This window comes from Antechinus flavipes, chromosome 5 (genome assembly GCF_016432865.1).
Source record: "Antechinus flavipes isolate AdamAnt ecotype Samford, QLD, Australia chromosome 5, AdamAnt_v2, whole genome shotgun sequence".
Taxonomy (NCBI): Eukaryota; Metazoa; Chordata; class Mammalia; order Dasyuromorphia; family Dasyuridae; genus Antechinus; species Antechinus flavipes.
The window spans coordinates 234,841,993-234,861,014 of record NC_067402.1 but is presented as its reverse complement, the minus strand read 5'-3'; the positions used below and the strand labels follow the sequence as shown (position 1 = coordinate 234,861,014).

General features: G+C 34.8%; 1 protein-coding gene across 3 annotated transcripts in view; it reads left to right on the top strand.

Moving 5' to 3' along the window:
- The window catches only part of IPO8 (importin 8), a 156,822-nt gene that overhangs the window by 9,118 nt on the left and 128,682 nt on the right, over positions 1 to 19,022 (top strand). For all 3 annotated transcript variants that reach the window (XR_007947783.1, XM_051962783.1, XM_051962782.1), the window contains exon 2: positions 12,515 to 12,596. Coding sequence is in view for 2 of the 3 variants with exons in the window: in XM_051962783.1 (XP_051818743.1) it covers positions 12,515 to 12,596 (82 nt within the window). In the remaining variant the exon portion in view is untranslated. The remainder of the gene's footprint in view (positions 1 to 12,514; positions 12,597 to 19,022) is intronic.

The window sequence follows — 19,022 nt, the reverse complement described above, 5'->3', positions numbered from 1 at the left end:
CTTAGAGTAATAAAACATCAAAGATATGAAATGGTATGATGAAAAGTAAGAAGGAAGTGGGCAAGGCAATAACAAATCACAAGCCATATTACAAAGCTGTAATTATAAACAAACTATTTGTGAGCATAAAAAAATATACTTTGGAGTTGATAGGTAAGACTTGTGTTTAATAAACACAGAAACACAAACTACTAGGAGCAATATTCTTTATTCAGTAAGAAGTGCTAGGAGAACAGGAAAGCACTTTGGCTAAAAAGAAATATAAGTTTAGATAGAGTATGTTATACTTATGTTACCATAAATTCCCAAAAGACAAAATCAAAAGTCGAACTAAAAATTTTTAAAAAAAATTTTGTGTTTTATTTTATGCCACCCTAAATTCCAGATAGATTAAATATCTAAAAATAAAGATAAAGATGCTAAAAAGTAGAGGCAAAATTTCCCAGTTATGGTTAAAGGAAAAATTTTGGTATAGATAAGATCTTTAAAGACAAAAGTAAATGAGAATCCTAATTATCTTAAGCTTTGACATAAGTCAGATAAGCACAACCAGAATAAAAAGCAAACCTGTGAACTCACAATATATATTTCCCATATCTAAAGGAATTTGATAGATATTAAAAAGAACAATTCCTTAATTGTCAGATTGCCAATTTACAGGAAAGAAGAAATACTCATTATTAATAATTTTTATAAACACAAATTTATTTATTTATTTATTTATTTAAATAACTTTTTATTGACAGAACCCATGCCGGGTTAATTTTTTACAGCATTATCCCTTGCACTCACTTCTGTTCCGATTTTTCCCTTTCCTCCCTCCGCCCTCTCCCCCAGATGGCAAGCAGTTCTTTACATGTTGAATAGGTTACAGTATATCCTAGATACAATATATGTGTACAGAACCGAACAGTTCTCTTTTTGCACAGGGAGAATTGGATTCAGAAGGTAAAAATAACCCGGGAAGAAAAACAAAAATGCAAGCAGTTTATATTCATTTCCCAGTGTTCTTTCTCTGGGTGTAGCTGCTTCTGTCCATTTTTGATCAATTAAGGCTCTCTTTATCGAAGAGATCCACTTCCATCAGAATACATCCTCAAACAGTATCGTTGTTGATGTATATAATGATCTCCTGGTTCTGCTCATTTCACTCAGCATCAGTTCATGTAAGTCTCGCCAGTCCTCTCTGTATTCATCCTGCTGGTCATTCCTTACAGAACAATAATATTCCATAACGTTCATATACCACAATTTACTCAACCATTCTCCAATTGGTGGGTATCCATTCATTTTCCAGCTTCTAGCCACTACAAACAGGGCTGCCACAAACATTTTGGCACATACAGGTCCCTTTTCCTTCTTTAGTATCTCTTTGGGGGTATAAACACAAATTTATATACCTATGAGGTACTGATGAGTTACAAGAAGTCATGAAGGTGGGAATTATTGAGAATGGACTAATAGATTCAAATCTTCTCCAGTCAAAGGGCAGTTTTATTGTGACTCTTAGCAAGTGAGTGAAGTTCCCTTGTGGAACTCACAGTTATCAAGGGCAGAAGTGGAATCTTTTATGGGAAAGGACCTAGAACAAAGTGTGCTAACTATACTAATTGTGTGTGTCAGTAAATCAATTGGTGGTCTTGAATATCCTATTTATATAAGATAGTCTTGGGAGCTTAACCTCTAGATGTATATAGATTAACCTCTAGATTGTATCAGGTAACTGCAGTTATCAGTACAGGATAGCTCTGTCAATACAAGCTAACTATAGGTTCGGCTTGTTCCTCACTGGAGTTCATTCAGATTGGATTGCTGTGTAGGGACATGATCTTTTGCTGTAGTTCATTCATCCCATCTGTACTACTTCATAATTATCAAATTGGCAGAGATAGGAAAAAAGATAAAGAAACTAATTGTTAAATGAACCATAAAAAAGATGTGATGTTTAAAAGGTTTTAGAGACATAGTTTCTGGGTAATTTAATCATTTTATTAATAAGGTCAGCAGGTTATTAATAAAAGAAAGGTCATTTGGCCATCTTTCTTAGACCAAAGGTAGCCCTGGTGGTGGACTCACAATTTATATGTACTTCAAAAGCAGGTGGTCCATCAAACAACAATCAAATCCAACTGGTTAAAGTGATTGGAGGTGGGACTATATATTAAAATGAAATAAATAAAATCTCTTAGATAGAGAAAGTTTACTTTACTTATACTGCATCACTCATTTCTTTAGTCTATCATTTCAAAGAATGTATACCCCACCCAGCTTGAGCAGAACATATTGATTCAATTCTTTGCTAGGTTGTGTGGGATATGACCAAGATCAAGGAGAGTCAAGGTTATCATTATCAGTAATGTCCTAAAGAATTTTAAAAGAAAAACTTTGGAAGAACTCTGAATTCTCCCCCCTCAAAATTATTGGTTATTAATAATCATTTCTCCCAGGGATGGATATTATTATCAGTGGAATAGTAAATTGGTTCAACTGTTATGGAAATAACTTTGGAGTTATCCAAGCTAAGTTACTAAATTATTCATGCTCTTTGTTCTAGAGATCAAACTATTGGAATCATATCCCAAGGTTATTGACAGAAGGAAATGATTCTTATATAAAACAAAGTTCATAGCAACATTATTTGTGAGAACAAAAAGCTAAAAACAAATATTATCTAGTGATTGGAAGAGATAATTGACAAATTATTGTTTGTGAATATAATGGCATTTAAAAAAGCAAAAAAAATTTTATATCATTTTTTGTTTTTACATCATTTAAAATTCCAACTATAGCCACTCTCTCATCCTCTCCTTCTCCCCTATAAACTATCTATTTTAGTTGAATAATTAAGAAAAGAAAAAAAAAACCTGTTTAACAAAACATAAAAAAATCTGATATATGTAGTTGTACCCTCAAAGTTCCCCATCCCAGCAAAGAGGTCTGATTTGGGGTCCCTAGATTCTTTCACTGACATGTACTTCCTGGGTCTTTGAGGTTCAGAAAACTGGATCTTCAAGATGCTGTACATCTTAGGATAGAATTCTGGGAGACCTCCTATGGGATATATGCTTTTTTTGTCTGAGTGATGCTGTGCCATTTGGGATCTTACTAGGTACCCACGTTGGGGCTTTATGACCAGATTTGTACTTTTCTGAGTTGAGCACCTCCAAACAGGGTCATCTCTTTGGAATGCAGAATAGTGGTATTGCTGGGTCAAGTCTTTTGGACTTGTAAATTGCTCTGTAAAATGTTTGAATCAGTATATCCTTTCACCAATAAAGTGTCTCAATTTTCCACATATCCAGCATTTGTCATTTCCCCTTTTGGTCATATTGTCAATAGGTGTGAAGTGGTAGCTCAGAGTTGTTTAATTTTTCATTTCTCTAATCAGTGGTTACTTGGAGCACTTTTTCACTTAACTACAGATAACTTTGATCACTTCATCTGAAAACTGCCTGTTGATATCCATTGACTATTTATTGATTGAGGAATGACTTTTATTTTTTACAGATTTGGTTCAGCTCTCTCTATATTTAGACTTCCAGTCTTATAGCATCTGGGCATTGAACTAAGGCTGTACACCTGTCTCTGGTCTGATTGCTTATATGTTTGCCTGTTTTGCCCTGGTTTGCTAGCAAGTAGCACTTGATTACCTATTTCTTTCTTTCTTTCTTTTTTTTCTTTTTAAAAAAATATTTTATTTGGAAAACAATATGAAAAAAAGAAAAACAGAAAAGGAATACTGTGAAGACATGTTAGCACCCTGGATACTTTAGAATCAGCCGGAGTCAGGATCGGCAAAAGTCCTTGATCTTTATTCTTTATGGATGTGAATGGAATGGTGATATGAAGTGAGAGCAATCGCAACACGAATCCGCCAGTAGTGACTCTGGCTCTCTCACTCCACCCCTTAAATCCTCCATCCAATCTCCTATACAACAGATCAAGCATGCACAGAGTAGTGGGCAGGGCCATTCTTTCTCCAAGCATATACTAATAGAGTATTGTCCAATTGGTAATTATCCTTAAGTGCTCAGACATCACAGTTTCAGCCCATTACAGAATACAAACAAAATAAAACAAAACAAAAGAGAACATTGTCATCTGCCCAGCAGAACATCAGGGAGGATTCAAAATAGATAACAAATTACCAGATCAAGAAAGTATATGTATTAGTAGAAGAAATTATATTCATGAATGTCCCATTTTTTCCCTTTATTTCCTTGTAAATTGTTCTTTTTTTCTCTGCTGTGTACCTTATTTACTTTATTCATTTTCCCTCCTTTTGCCCCCTGCCCCACTCCAAGCCAGCTATTTAAAAAAAAAATTAATTATAGCTTTTTATTGACAGAACACATGCATGGGTAATTTTTCAACATTGTCCCTTGCACTCACTTCTCTTCCAACTTTTCCCTTCCTTCCTTGCACCCTCTCCCCTAGATGGCAGGAAGTCTCATACATGTTAAACATGTTAAAGTATATCTTAGATAAAATATATGTGTGCAGATTTGTATTCAGAAGGTTAAAAAAAAAAAAAGAAAAACAAAGATACAAGTAGTCCATATTCATTTCACAGTGTTCCTTCTCTGGGTGTAGCTGATTCTGTCCATCATTGATCAATTGGAACTGAATTGGATCTTCTCTTTGTTGCAGATAACCTTTTCCATCAGAATACATCCTCACAGAGTATTGTTGTTAAAGTGTATAATAATCTGGCTCTGCTCATTTCACTTAGCATCAGTTCACATAACTCTCTCATCCTGCTGGTCATTTCTTACAGGACAGTAATATTCCATAACATTTATACAACACAGTTTACTCAACCATTCTCTAATTGTTGGGCATCCATTCAATTTCCAGTTTCTAGCCACTACAAAAAGGGCTGCCACAAACATTTTGATACATACACCTTTCCTTTCTTTAGTATCTCTTTGGAATATAAGCCCAGTAATAACACTGCTGGATCAAAGGAAATGCACAGTTTGATAACTTTTTGAGCATAGTTCCAAATTGTTCTCTAGAATGAATGATGGATTCATTCATGACTCCACCAACAATGCATCAGTGTCCCAGTTTTCCCGCATCCCTTCCAACATTCATCATTATCTTTTCCTGTCATTTTAGCCAATCTGACAGGTGTGTAGTGGTATCTCAGAGTTGTCTTAATTTGCATTTCTCTAATCAATAGTGATGTAGAACACCCTTTCATATGAGTAGAAATAGTTTCAATTTCATCATCTGAAAATTGTTCATATCCTTTGACCATTTATCACTTGGAGAATGCAAGCCAGCTATTATTAAGAAAAGATATATTTATCTATACATATGTAGATACTTGCACATACACCACAAAAAGATCTATCCTATCCCTGCTGACTCTCTGCTTCTTAACTTGTCTTGCCATTACTTAACCTTCCCCATCTAAGGATCTTTCCCTTGTTTTCCCTTACCCTTTGCTTCCCCATCTGTCCATTCCTTCTCCTTATATTTTCTGTGTGGCTCAGAATGGTGAGTGACCACCATATAATTAAAAAAAATGGGAACTTAGCTCTAGGAGCAAAAGGAAAGTTTATTATATGTTCTCTGGAGAAGTGGGTGTCCCTCTAGTCAAGCAAGCAATTGAAAGGAGGAGGCACTTCTGGAGACAGGTCAGCAGTTTAAATAGCCCCTAATGCAAATACCCCTTGCCATCACTGACCCTTATCCTCATTGGCTGAGGGTCTATTACATTCTAAACATGGAAACTACCCAGGAAATTGAACTTTGACCAATAAAGACTACCTTCAAGCCTGCTCCAAATCTGGAGTATATGTACTCTTACTTGATTTTTGTAACTGTCTTTTAGAACTCTCACTCCATCTTGTTCAGTGTACATTGTGAAGGGCACTATACCCTTGAAAGTATGTATATAGTGTTGCCTATTAAACGCATTTCTGATGAGAGTAAATTTTCACAATTACAAGTCCTCCTCCCCCTCAATGCCTTTGTGTCTATTCTTCTTCTGCATCTCATTTGTATACCATAATTACAATTTAAACCTTAACTCTGCCAATCTTTCTCTTGAGCTACCCTATTGTTGATATGAATCTTAAATATATAGTATATATTTCCCATGCAAAAATGTCCATGTTTAAACAACTTGTCTATGTTGAGTTCCTTGAAACTTATCTTTGATATTGACTCTTATATGTTAAATTTTGTTTTAAGTTCAGGTTTGTTGAAAATCTGTTAAGTTTGTTGAATGTCCAATTTTTTCTCATTCAACATTAAAAATAATTTTGCCGGATATGATATTTTTGGCTGCAGATCTGGTTCTTTTGATTGACAGTAGATATGATTCCAGGATCTACAGTTTTTTATTGTAGCTATTGCTAAGTCCTGTATAATTCTTCCTCTCTCTACTTCTAGTTCCATATTTTGTTTTTTTTCTTGTTTCTTGCAAAATTTTCTCTTTGATCTGGGGATTTTGAAATTTGGCAATACTATTCCTGTGTGTTTTCCACAAAGGATCTCATTGAGGTGGTGATCATTGGATTTTTTTTTTTTTCTACTTTTCCTCTTTCTTCTCATGTTCTATCACTCTAGGACAGTTTTTAGGATTATTTCCTGCATTATTGTGTCAAAGTTCTCTTTCTGGTCACAACTTTAAGGCAGTCTAATTATCCTTACATTTTCTTGATCTGTTTTCCAAATCTGTCATTTTTCTGATGTTTTACATTTGGTTCTATTTTCTCATTCTTTATAATCTGTTTTGTTATTTCTTGGTCTCTTATAGTGTCTCACTAGCTTCCCCTTGCCCAGTTCTAATTTTCAAAGAATTATTTTCTGTAGTGTTCTGGAAGTCTCAGGACCAGCCTTCGTTTTAGCAGAATAATCAGCACAAGAATAGCCAGGTGTTAAGGTCCAAATTCTTTATTTTCTCCTTCAAAGTCTTGTTTCCTTGCCTGGGGCCTGGGCTAGCTTTCTTGAGGTCCCCCAGAATGTATCTTGGTTTCTTTGGAGGAAGCAGAAGGACCACCACGACCGTCTCTGTCTTGAAGTCTGTCTCAATCTGAGAGTGTGTGCTCCAGTCTCCAGTTTTCTGTCTTTTCTGAGTCTGTCTCCAAGCCCCTCTGAATCTGTCTGGCCCAGGTGGGCCTTGGTCTCAGTGGAGAAATGAAGGAGAGCCTGCCACCACGGTGATGTGAAATGGAATGAATGAATCTGGCTGAGTTTGTCCCAGCTTGTATACTCTATTATAATTATATTATCGGAGGTGTGAATCTTATAGAGTAGGTGTCAGTCTTGTAGAACTATTTTAAATACTAAGTACATGTACTGAACTAGAGAACTATTAATCACCATGCTAAACTAGATAACCATCATCTTATCAATTCCACTGAGTTAGCACCTTGTAAGAATCCTTGTTTCAAGTACAGAGTTCTGGACCATAACATCTTTGTTTTGTTTTAGAACATAGGTGGTCATGTCCTCCCTGACTTTTCAGGGTTCTCAGGGTTTTGAGAACCCCAAAAAGGAAGTCATCACACCCTTCCTGACTTCTCAGAAAAAGGGAGTGAAAACACCAAAAAAGGAGGTGATCATGCCCTCCCCTGATGTCTCAGGAAGGAAGATGAAAACACCAAAGGAAATGGGGAATCAAACCAGATTAGCGGATTTCTGAAGGGTCTCACTTGAAACAGTTATACATAAATTCATCAACATGGGAGATATTACATAACAAACAACATGAATCAACATGAAGAATTATACATGTCCATAAGTCCTAGAAATAGTCCAAAACTAATCTATTGTCTATTATTTCATGTGACAGGGAATCCAATAATCCTGCAAGTTTTGAAGTCCTACAGTAGTCTCATCGTGTGTTAGGGAATCCCATGATTTCTGCAGATTTTGAAGTCCTGTGTCAGTCTTATCATGTTTCAGAGAATCCAATGATTCTTGTGGGTTTTGAAGTTCTGTAACAGTCTCATTACCAGCCATACTCTTTCAGTGTCAGATGTTTCTTAGGTCTTCTCTTTTGTTTTGAGGTTTTTCTCTTTTTCTTCCTCTCTCAAGATGCTCATTGGCACCCATCTGATTCCTTCTCTATCTGTAAAGAGACAAGCAAATCCTTTCCCTTAAGCAGTTAACCTATCTGGTCCCTTCCATTCTCCACTTTCTGGATCTCTCCACATCACCTGACAATTATATTGGAAATGCTCACACTGGACACTGTCCTTTTGTTGGGTTAAAAAGCCTGTATTCTTCCCAATTATAATCCCTTTCTTCTGTCAGATTGCTTTTTGGCTGATTGATCATATCAGAGTACTTCTGAAGACTCTCTGGGTGTAAACTTGGCTGTTATCATGCCCCACCTGGTTTTTGTTTGTGGTCTTGGAGCTGGGCCCCGCCTCTTATTTCCCTGGGTCAATCTACATTCTGTGTAGTAAAGAGTGGAAGCTCTTTTTGCATTTTGGACATGGAGTTTTGGGTCTTGTTCTCTCATACTGTCTTCTCACTCTGTCTCTATGCCTACATTGAGATTTCAAATGCCCTACTTAACCAATTGAAAGCATTGACAAGTCTCTCTGGAAATCCCTTGCCAAGAGGGATCCTGTCTTCCCATGTTCTGCATCATAGCCTGGGTATAAAATACATTTGTGCCCTCTGTGGCATAGCGTCTTATGATATCATCTAAATTAGCATCTTTGTGTAATCCCAGAATAATTCTTCTACGAACTTCATTAGCATTTTCTTTAGGAAGTTGTTTGATCATATTTTATAGCAGCAGCAGCAGCAATTTGTTCATATGCTGTCAAAGGGTAATTAATCTGGATTAACGCTTCTGAATACTGACCTTTACCTGCTAGTTTATCAAAGGCGACTGGTATTTGAACTCCACTTTGCCTATTTTGTTGGTCTTGTGTTCTACAGAGTTCACTATACTCCAAAAGCCACAACAGTTTTGTCCAGGTCCTAAACACAGGTCCTTGCTATAGATTTCGAATCACTAGGGATAAAAACTTCATAAGCCAAATTCTCTAATACCATCTTAACATAAGATATGTAGCCCCATAAAGAGTGCAACCCTTTTCGAATCTTTGATTTTTTTCCAGATCAAAAGAAATGTATCTTCTCCTTTGTTGATCTGAAGAGTCAAACTCTTGAATAACAGGGTATGCTTCTATTCTTAAATCAGATATATCACGTCCTTTTTTAGCTTTTAGTAACTAGTGACTTTTGTAATCTTGTCATAGGGAGTGGACAAAGCTCCTGCATGGGTGGTGCTGATGGTGTCACTGCCCCTCCCCCTCTCCTCCCTCCACCCATGAAAGGTTAATTGAAGTGGGTTAGGTCAGGGGAAGGAGAGTGCTGTAATGGCTCCTGCTGTGAAGCACCACACTCCTTAATTTTATCAGCTTTGTATTTAACTTCTTTCTTGTCTAATTCTTTATGCTTTTCAGCTACTATATTAGTACCCTTTCCTTTCTGCACTTTCTTTTTTTCCCTTATTCTATTACTTAAGCAATTCCCTAAAGCCAATTGTATTTTTATATGTATAGAATGTTTCTTTAGGAATTGAATCATGATCATTATTATCATTGTAATATTCTATTAGTTGCTCTCCCACTAATTTCCACTTATCTGGCTCTAATTCTTCTTCCTTTGAGAACTAAGGAGACAAGTACTGTAATGTTTCTAAAAGTCCAGTGATCTGCTCCCAAGTTACAATCAAATGTTGGTTTTTTTTAATCAGTCTAACCATGCTTTTTACACACTTTCCTTGCAGTGAAGAAGGCTCCTTTCTAAACATTTGTTCCATTTCAGCTGAAACACTAGTTTAGCCTTTAACAAAGTTTCCTTCTTGTCTGTTTTTGTACTCACCCTAATTTCTGGGTCACAGATGTAGGTCCTTAGCCCTACATTCAGATGCCAAAATGTGATGTTCTGGTTGGTTTTCTGGAGGTCTCTGGATCAGCCTTCGTTTCAGCAGAGTAATTACCACGAGAATAGCCATGTGTTAAAGTCCAAATTCTTTATTATCTCCTTCAAAGTCTTATCTCCTTGCCGAGCTAGCTTTCTTGAGATCTTCCAGAATGTGTCTTGGTTTTTGTGGGAGAGACAGGAAGATTACCACTATGGTCTCTGTCTTGAAGTCTGTCTCAGTTCAAGGGCTTGTGCTCCAGTCTTCAGCCCTCTGTCTTCTCCCAGTCTGTCTCTGAGCCCTCTCTGAGTCTGACCCTGAGCCTTCTGAGTTTGTCTCCAGGGCCTTCTGATTCTGAACCAGTCTCTCAGGAGAGCTACTAGGAGCCTGACCAAAGATGGAATGTCTTTCTGTCCTTGTTGGCTTCTTATATATTCTATTATAATTACATCATTGTAGGTGTGAATCTTATAGAATAGGTGTTAATCTTGTAGAACTATATTAAGTACTAAGTTCATGTCCTGAACTAGAGAACTATTAATCACCATGCTAAACTAGATAACCATTGTATTATCAATTCCACTGATTTAACACCTTGTAAGAATCTTTGTTTCAAGTACAGAGTTCTGACCCATAACAATTTTCATTTTTGAGAAACTCTGTATCTCCTTTTCTAGTTGACTAACTTTTTTTCCCCCATAATCTTTTTTTTTTTCTTGGATGGCATTTATTTATTTATTTATTTTTGTTTTTTTTTTTTTTTTTCCTCAGTGTGTCTCATTTGATTTTTAAATTCTTTTTTGAGTTCTTCTAAAAATTCTCTCTAGGCTGGGAACTATTTCATGTTACTTTTGGGGTAGAAGCTTTTTTATTTCAGTGCCTTCCTCTGAAGATGAACCCCAGTGTTCCCTGTTCCCATAGTGAGTTTCTTTGGTGAGATTGTTTCTTTGCTGGTTAATTTTTTTTTTTTTAAATAAGAGATATTAGTGTAAGCATCTCTAATCTTGAAGTGAGGAGATGGTACCTCAGGCTTTCCTTTAGTTCTCCACTCTGACCAGGAACCCTAAACCAAGAGCTTCATCCTCCTGCAAGTGTCCGCAACCAGTAGCATCCCTGATCAGCTGCTTCTGCACTCACAGGATTCTGGTTCCTTCTTGCCCAGGGCTGCTTCTTAGCAGCACAGTTGGGTTTGGTGTTCCTAATCAGCCAAGGTTCACACAGTCTTTCTGGACTCAAATCCAGATACCAAAAACAGTCTGAGAGGTGAAAGTCTCTGTGGTTTCTGCTGAGGCTCCAGCAACACCTAGCTAACCCAAAGGCTTCCCATTTGATGTTTTTGTGGAGCTAATCTAGAGGTGTTTGCCCTTCTCCTGGGTTAATCTAGTCCTGGGGTCTTCCCTCAGATCTTGTAGGATGTATCTGGAGGATACTGTTCTGTTCTATCCTAAATCTTCTTGATTTTTCACCCGTCTATGTTGCTCCTGAGGTGCAAATTTGTGGAGGAAATCTGGAGAGCTTGAAATTTACCAACCTAATCTGTCATCTTCCCAGAATCCTCCCTTATTATCTATTTCTTGTGGATTTCTGGCTACCTTTTTGTACATATGAATTGGAATAAATCACATGTGTAGTTTCTCATTAGATTTTTTGATCATCTTTAAATTTGGTGCCACTTTCAAGTTTTTGATGATGCATTCAGAGCTGGGCAGTTTATTTCTGTTCAGGCAGATCAATGTAGCATATACTATTGATCTGTAAAGAGTGACATGACTAATTTATAGAAACATTGGAAGGAGTATATGAAGTGATAAGAATAAACAGAGTTAAAAGAACAATATACAACAACTAAAGTAAAGTCATCATGAAATGGCACAAAAGTGTTCGGTAGTGGTTAGTAAATATTATCATAATCTCACATTTCAGGTATAGTTATTCTTTTCTTTGAGAAATTGATAATTTAATTACCCTCCCACTCCTCACCCCCTCGAGAAAGAAAGGAGTTTAGTTATCTGTTGGGAAATAACTTGGGTCAAAATAAAACGTGTCATTATATTAAAAAAAAAACCCCCAAAACTTAAATTCTTTCTTATTATGACACTTTGTAATCTTTCTATTTGTATTTCTCTTGGTTATTTTGACTAATTTTTGAAATTTTTCTTTTCTGAAATATTCAGTTTCTTTTGTTTTCTTGTTTTGATCATTTTCTTATTTCAGTCAGTCTGTAAATATTTTAAGAACCTTCTGTGTGCATTGGAGATACAAAGAAAAGTAAAAATCACCATTCCCTTTAATCACAACTTTTTTATGCCTTCTGATTTCACTTAGGGTACCATTATTGCATATTGAATTTTATCAGCTATTATATATCAAGCTTTTGATTATTGGACAGAGATCACATATTGAGAGTTTTAGGAGTTAAGCTTGCTCTGTAATGATCTTAAAACGCTGTGATTCTTGTTTCCCTCTGCCTACATTAAAAAAAAAAATTCTTTTATACACTTCAAAAATAATCAGAAAATATGATAATAATTATAGGCCATTTAAGCTTATTGCTAAATGTCTTTAATGTTTTTATGTGATTTATTTATTTATTTATTTTTGTAATTTCAGTCCTACAAGATTATCAATTTTGCTCCGAGTCTACTTCAGATTATAGTCTCAGACCAAGTTGAATTCCCAGTACGTCAAGCAGGTGAGTTTTATATTCTTTTTTTTTTTTTAATTTAGAAATCATTAAAATGCATTTATACAAGTGAAAAGAAGTAAAAATAGCATTTTAACTTTTTAGTATCTTTAGTAGCTTAGTGTAACTAATTTCTTAAGTAACTTTTTTTTTCTAGGAAAATAAGCAGCTCTGAAATAGTCCTATTAAGCTAAACAGTTCACTTTTCTTTTCAGTGGAACATAAGGAAAAGTACCAGCCATTACTCAAAATTTTGGGCAAGAAGAGGATTTTGGTAGTGTCAGAAACATGTCAGTGATTAAATCTCCGCCTAATAATTCTCTCTCCCCATTTGTATTTCCTGTAACTCTGTATCTCCACCACTCTCTTCTCTAGCTGTTTCCTCTTTTATTCTCTTTTCCCATTCTCTGTTTCTCCTGGCAAATTAAATTGAATCTATGGAATAAAATGAAATGATTATATATATGTGTGTAGGGTATCCTATATACATATCCTCTATGTATATGTGTGTACAACTATTCCCATTATATGTGTATATATGAATATGCATAGTGTGTGGGATATAGAAGACCCTTACCCAAAATGACTACTCAGAAATCACTCAGAATAGAAAGTAGAAAGGTTGTTTATTAAAACCTCCAGAGGATGAGCCATTCTATCAAAAGATAAGGGAAAGAGAAAGCTCGTGGTAGGAGGGCTAAAGAATTAGTAAAGATATATAGCTTTTATAGGTTCTATTATAAAGGATTACATCATAAGTTGGGGAGCATTGAGAGGTGTCCTCTCCCTTAATTGAGTGTTAAACATTGGTGCCAAAAGCAGGTTAGAACAGAATGTTTTCAGTTTCCCTGGTTCCAAGAGGAATAATCCGTCAGACCTTCAAATTTCAGATTACTGAGTTATGGCATTTAATAATCTAAATATTGATAACATTGAACACGGATAAACTTCATCATCTCTGGTTAAGTAAATATTGGCTAGCACACACCGTACTTATGTAGGTCACAGAGACATAGAAATAATAAAAAAAGATAAAATTCAGAAAAAGAATAAATTCTTACATTCCTGTAAGCTCTTCACTTTATCTCTCCATTCCACACAATAATATATTCAGTATATGTGTATATACTTCTGGCTTTGAGTAAACTTGTAACAAATGTGTCATAACAATATTAAAAGATTAGGAACCTAATGCTGTTCTGGCTACATAAAAGGCTTCTAAAATTGCTGAGACCTTATAATTTTTTTTTTAAATAAAGATTTTTAATTTTCAAAATATATAAATAGATAATTTTTCAGCATTAATCCTTGCAAAACCTTGTGTTTCAATTTCTCTCTTCTTCCCTCTACCCTTTCCCTAGATAGCAAGTAATCCAATATATGTTAAACATGGTAAAATATATGTTAAATCTAAATATATGCATTCATATTTATAGAATTATCTTGCGGCACAAGAATAATCAAATCAAAAAGAAAATAAAATGCAAACAAACAACAAGATGTGAAAATGCTATGTTGTGATCTACATTCACTTCCCACAGTCCTCTCTTTGGGTGTAGATGTAAGTCAGTTTAAAAAAAAAAAAAGATGTATTATATTCAGTAGTAACCTATTTGGCATTGTACAAATAAATAGAGTTCTCAAAGTTCTTGTTTAAATTTTAAGCTTTTATAAAATTAAATTGAAGGGATGACAAATAATTTTGCTTTCTTTTTTTTTAGTTGGTATTAGTTTTTTGCCAGCTTTAGGATGTCATCTTTGTAGTTTTTTTTTTTTTTTTTTGGTAGCTTGTAGCTTGTAGCTTTTGTAGTTTGATTACAACTTTCTAAGAAAAATGAGGTTTTTTTAATCTTTATCATGTTCTATGATAAAGTATAATAAATAAAATAAATTTAAAAAGTATAAATTAGTATAGTGCTTGAATATTTTAAAATAGTTTAAAAAAGCATTTCCTCACAATTGTGAGGTGGGTAATAGAAACACTATTTTTCTTAATTTATAGACAGATGATCAAATTGAGGCCTAGAGAAGTTAATTGGCATATATGGGATAATGGAAACAGTCAGAGTTTAAGACTAAACCTAGTGCTCTTTCTACTATATCATTTATTTTTGTAACTGTTGTGAACTTTTATATATTTGCTTTTAATTGCCACATGTAGATAAGCTTGTAAATATGATGGCAACAAAGTACCAAAAAGTACACAAATGTACATTTCTCTCTTTTGGTAAATACATTATTTGTACTTTTAACATAACTTTTATATTTTAACATAACATAACTTCTAATACTTTTTAAGCATAGCTTGAAAATTATGGGGAATCATTTTGTATGAAGCAGTACTGTGAAAATGTGCCTCTTGTTTAGTTATATCTAAAGCTTTGTGACCTCAATATTAGGAAAACTATCAGTATAATTGGCCATATTAATAATCAAATGAACAAAAACTATATGATCATCTCAACAGATGCAGAAAAAGCATTTGATAAAATCCAACATCCATTCCTATTAAAAACTCTTGAGAGTATAGGAATAAATGGACTTTTCCTTAAAATAATCAGTAGCATCTATTTAAAACCAGCAGTAAGCATCATATGTAACAGGGACAAACTGCAACCATTCCCAATTAAGATCAGGAGTGAAACAAGGTTGCCCACTATCACCGTTACTATTCAATGTTGTATTAGAAATGCAATGATTTGCTCTTTCCTTCTCCAACTTATTTTGTAGATAAGGCAAACAGGGTTAAATGACTTTCCTGGTTCACAGGACCAGTAAGTGTCTGAGGCCATATTTCAACTCAGGAAGATTGTTGTATCTTGCTTTCTAGATCCCCTGTGCTGGCGTGATTAAAATATTGAGTCCTGTATTCTAGAGCCTCCAAGTTGGGGTGACAAAACATATCATACTTTTTAGTGCCCCCACACTGGGGTGATTAAAATATCCTACTTTCTAGAACCCCCATGCTGGGATGATTAAAATATACTGTCCTAGTGGAGAAGTGATGAGGCAGGATTCCTGAATTGATGGCAAAATGGAGTCTGTTTATTTCAAGGACTTTCCCCTTTTTATACCCTCATACCCTTGTGTAACCAAAACAATATTGGACATGTGCTTATGCACATGGAACCACATAAACAACTTGCTATTGTATGTAGTTTGCCACCTGGTATCATTCTTCCACCTGGTATCACTCTGCTTCAATCACAACACAGATTGTCACCACTCCCTGACTTCTTAGGAAGGCTTAGAGCCCTTAGGGGAGATGGGGAACTGAACCAGACATTGTTAGCAGGTTCCCTCTGGGCTGAAAGGTTTTATACCTCACTCAGAGTTCCCCACTGTCTGTGATCCTCTTCAAAAGATGAGTCTTTCCAACTTCAGGCTCATTGCTCTAACCTTGTGCCATTTTGTTGCTCCATATAATGACAAATCTGATTATAAAGAAAAATACTAGTTAGCATGTGTTGCCTGGATAATGATTTAGCAAAGGAGACTGAGAAGAAAAATTCAGAAAGGAGCAGAAAGCAATGTTATGAGAACCTAGAGAAAGGATATATGGAGGTAAAAATAATTGACAATGTAAAAGACTGTAGACATTGAGAAAAGACCATTAGTAAATTGTGGTATATGAATGTTATGGAATATTATTGTTCTGTAAGAAATGACCATCAGGATGAATACAGAGAGGACTGGAGAGATTTACATGAACTGATGCTAAGTGAAATGAGCAAAACCAGGAGATCTTTATATACCTCAACAATGATACTGTTTGAGGATGTATTCTGATGGAAGTGGATCTCTTGGATAAAGAGAGCTAATTCAGTTTCAATTGATCAAGGATGGACAGAAGCAGCTACACCCAAAGAAAGAACACTGGGAAATGAATATAAACTGCTTGCATTTTTGTTTTTCTTCCCATATTATTTATACCTTCTGAATCCAACTCTTCCTGTGCAACAAGAGAACTGTTCGGTTCTGCACACATATATTGTATCTAGGATATACTGTAACCTATTTAACATGTAAAGGACTGCTTGCCATCTGGGGGAGGGGAAAAATCGGAACAGAAGTGAGTGCAAGGGATAATGCTGTAAAAAATTACCCTGGCATGGGTTCTGTCAATAAAAGTTTAAAAAAAAAAAAGAAAACTTTTAATTTTTCATAGTATTTTATTTTTCTTCTAATTATATGTAAAATTTTAGCATTCATCTTTACAACATTTTGAGCCCCAAATTTTTCTCCCTCCCCTCTTCCTAAAATGGTAAGTAATTTGATATAGGTTATAGATATACAATAATATGATGCATTTCAATATTAGTGACAGTTATTTTAACAAATATGGCTAATATAGAAATATAATAGACCAAGAAGAAAAAAAACACTAAAAAAATAAAGTGAAAATAGTATGCTTCAGTCTATATTCTGAGTCTATCAGTTCTTTATCTGGATGTGGGTTGCATTTTCCATTGTGAGTCTTTTGTAATTATCTTGGATCATTCTTTTGCTAAGAAGAGTTAAATCATTTATAGTCTTTCATTACATAATGTTGTTGTTTCTAGTGTATTTTGTTTTCTGGTTCTGCTCATTTCAGTTTGCATTAGTTCATACAAATCTTTCCAGATTTTTCTGAAGTTTGCCTAGTTGTCATATCAAACTTGTTCAGCCTTTCTCACTTGATGGGCATCACCTTGCCCATTTGGCCCATTGGGACCAAATAGTGGTATTGCTGGATCAAGGGATATTCATACATTTGGTTGCCCTTTGGGCATAGTTCCAAATTCCACAGTGTCCCAATTTTCCTACATCCTCTTCAACATTTACATTTTTCTTTTTTGTCATAATGGTCAATCAGATAGGTATGAATTGCTGTCTCAGAGTTCTTTTGATTTTCATTTCTCAAATCAGATGTAATTTTAAGCACTTCTCCATATGGCAGTAGGTAACTATAATTTCTTCATCTGAAAACTACCTGTTTATTTTCCTTGACTACTTCTCAGTTAAGGAATGACTTTTTTTCTTATAAATTTGATTCAATTCTCTTTATTTGAAAACTGATATCTGTATAAGAGACTTTTGCTGCCCCAGACTGTGTCCCAGCTTTCTGCTTTGTTTCTAATCTTGGTTACACAAGTTTTGTTTGTACAAAAGCTTTTTAATTTAATATAATCAGAATTATCTGTTTTATACTTCTGTCTCTTGTTTGGTTATGAATTCTTCCCTTCTCCATAGATCTGATCGATAGCATATTCCTTGTTCTCCTAATTTGTTTATATCGCCCTTTATGTCTAAACCTATTTTGATCTTACCTTAATGATGTAAAAGTTTAATCTATACTTGATTTGTGCCCTGTTCTTTTTCAATTTACCCTGAAGATTTGGACTGATAATAAGTTCTTATTCCAGAGACTGGGGTTTTAGAGTTTACCAAACACTAGATTATTATGGTCATATACTATTGTGTCTTATATAAAAACTTATCTTTTTAACATCAACATTGTTGGTATTGCTGTGTGTCAATGAGACCTGGAATACAATGGCCACTGAAGATATTTTGCTTAAGTAACATCTATGTCATATCTTTCCAGATCCCTGCTTCACCTCAGTTGTTAATGCCCTTTCCTCCAAAATTTGCTTTATATTTATTATTTTATTTGCTTACTTATGTACATGTTGTATCCTCTGATAGAATTGTAAGCTTCTAGAAGGGCTAAGACAGTTTAAATTTTTGTCTTTTTTTATTCTCAGTGCCTGGCATCTAATAAATCCTTATTAGTTAAATGATTAAAATTAAAATGCCTATCACACAGAAAGCAGTGAAGAGATTCATGATGGGTATGAACACGATGTAGCATATAACGAACTAAAGGATACCATTACAAGGATGACAACCTAGTCAGATGGTGAGGAATTACAGGTCAATAGCTACAGTGCTCTCATAGTATTCTCAGAATATCAGAAATGAGCCAACAAGGCCTCCAGTATATTGGAAGGCACCTACATGGTGAATTTACATGAAGATAATGGATAAGAATTACATACAGTGGCTATAAATTGATTTTTATTTACATTATTTGAGGGAACTCTGAAATTTATTGATTTGTTTGAGTTATCATGAAAATTCACTGATGTGGAATAGTTCCACCTCATTCCTGAACGGTTCCTGACAAGTCACTATTAATTTATTTTGAAACTCATTAGTGTATCTTTGTAAAAGTTTAAAAAAATGGACATTTGGACAGAATGAAATTATTAGATTTATTTAATTAGAATTATTAGGTGGTGTATTTCAATTATTTATGGTGGTAATTTTGATTATTTTTTGTTATTTAGAATTAGCATTAGCTATAATAATCAATTGTCTCTCATAGTATTAAATTGAGTTCATTTATAAATATAGGAAACACTTTTTAAGCATATTCCTCACAGTGCTGAT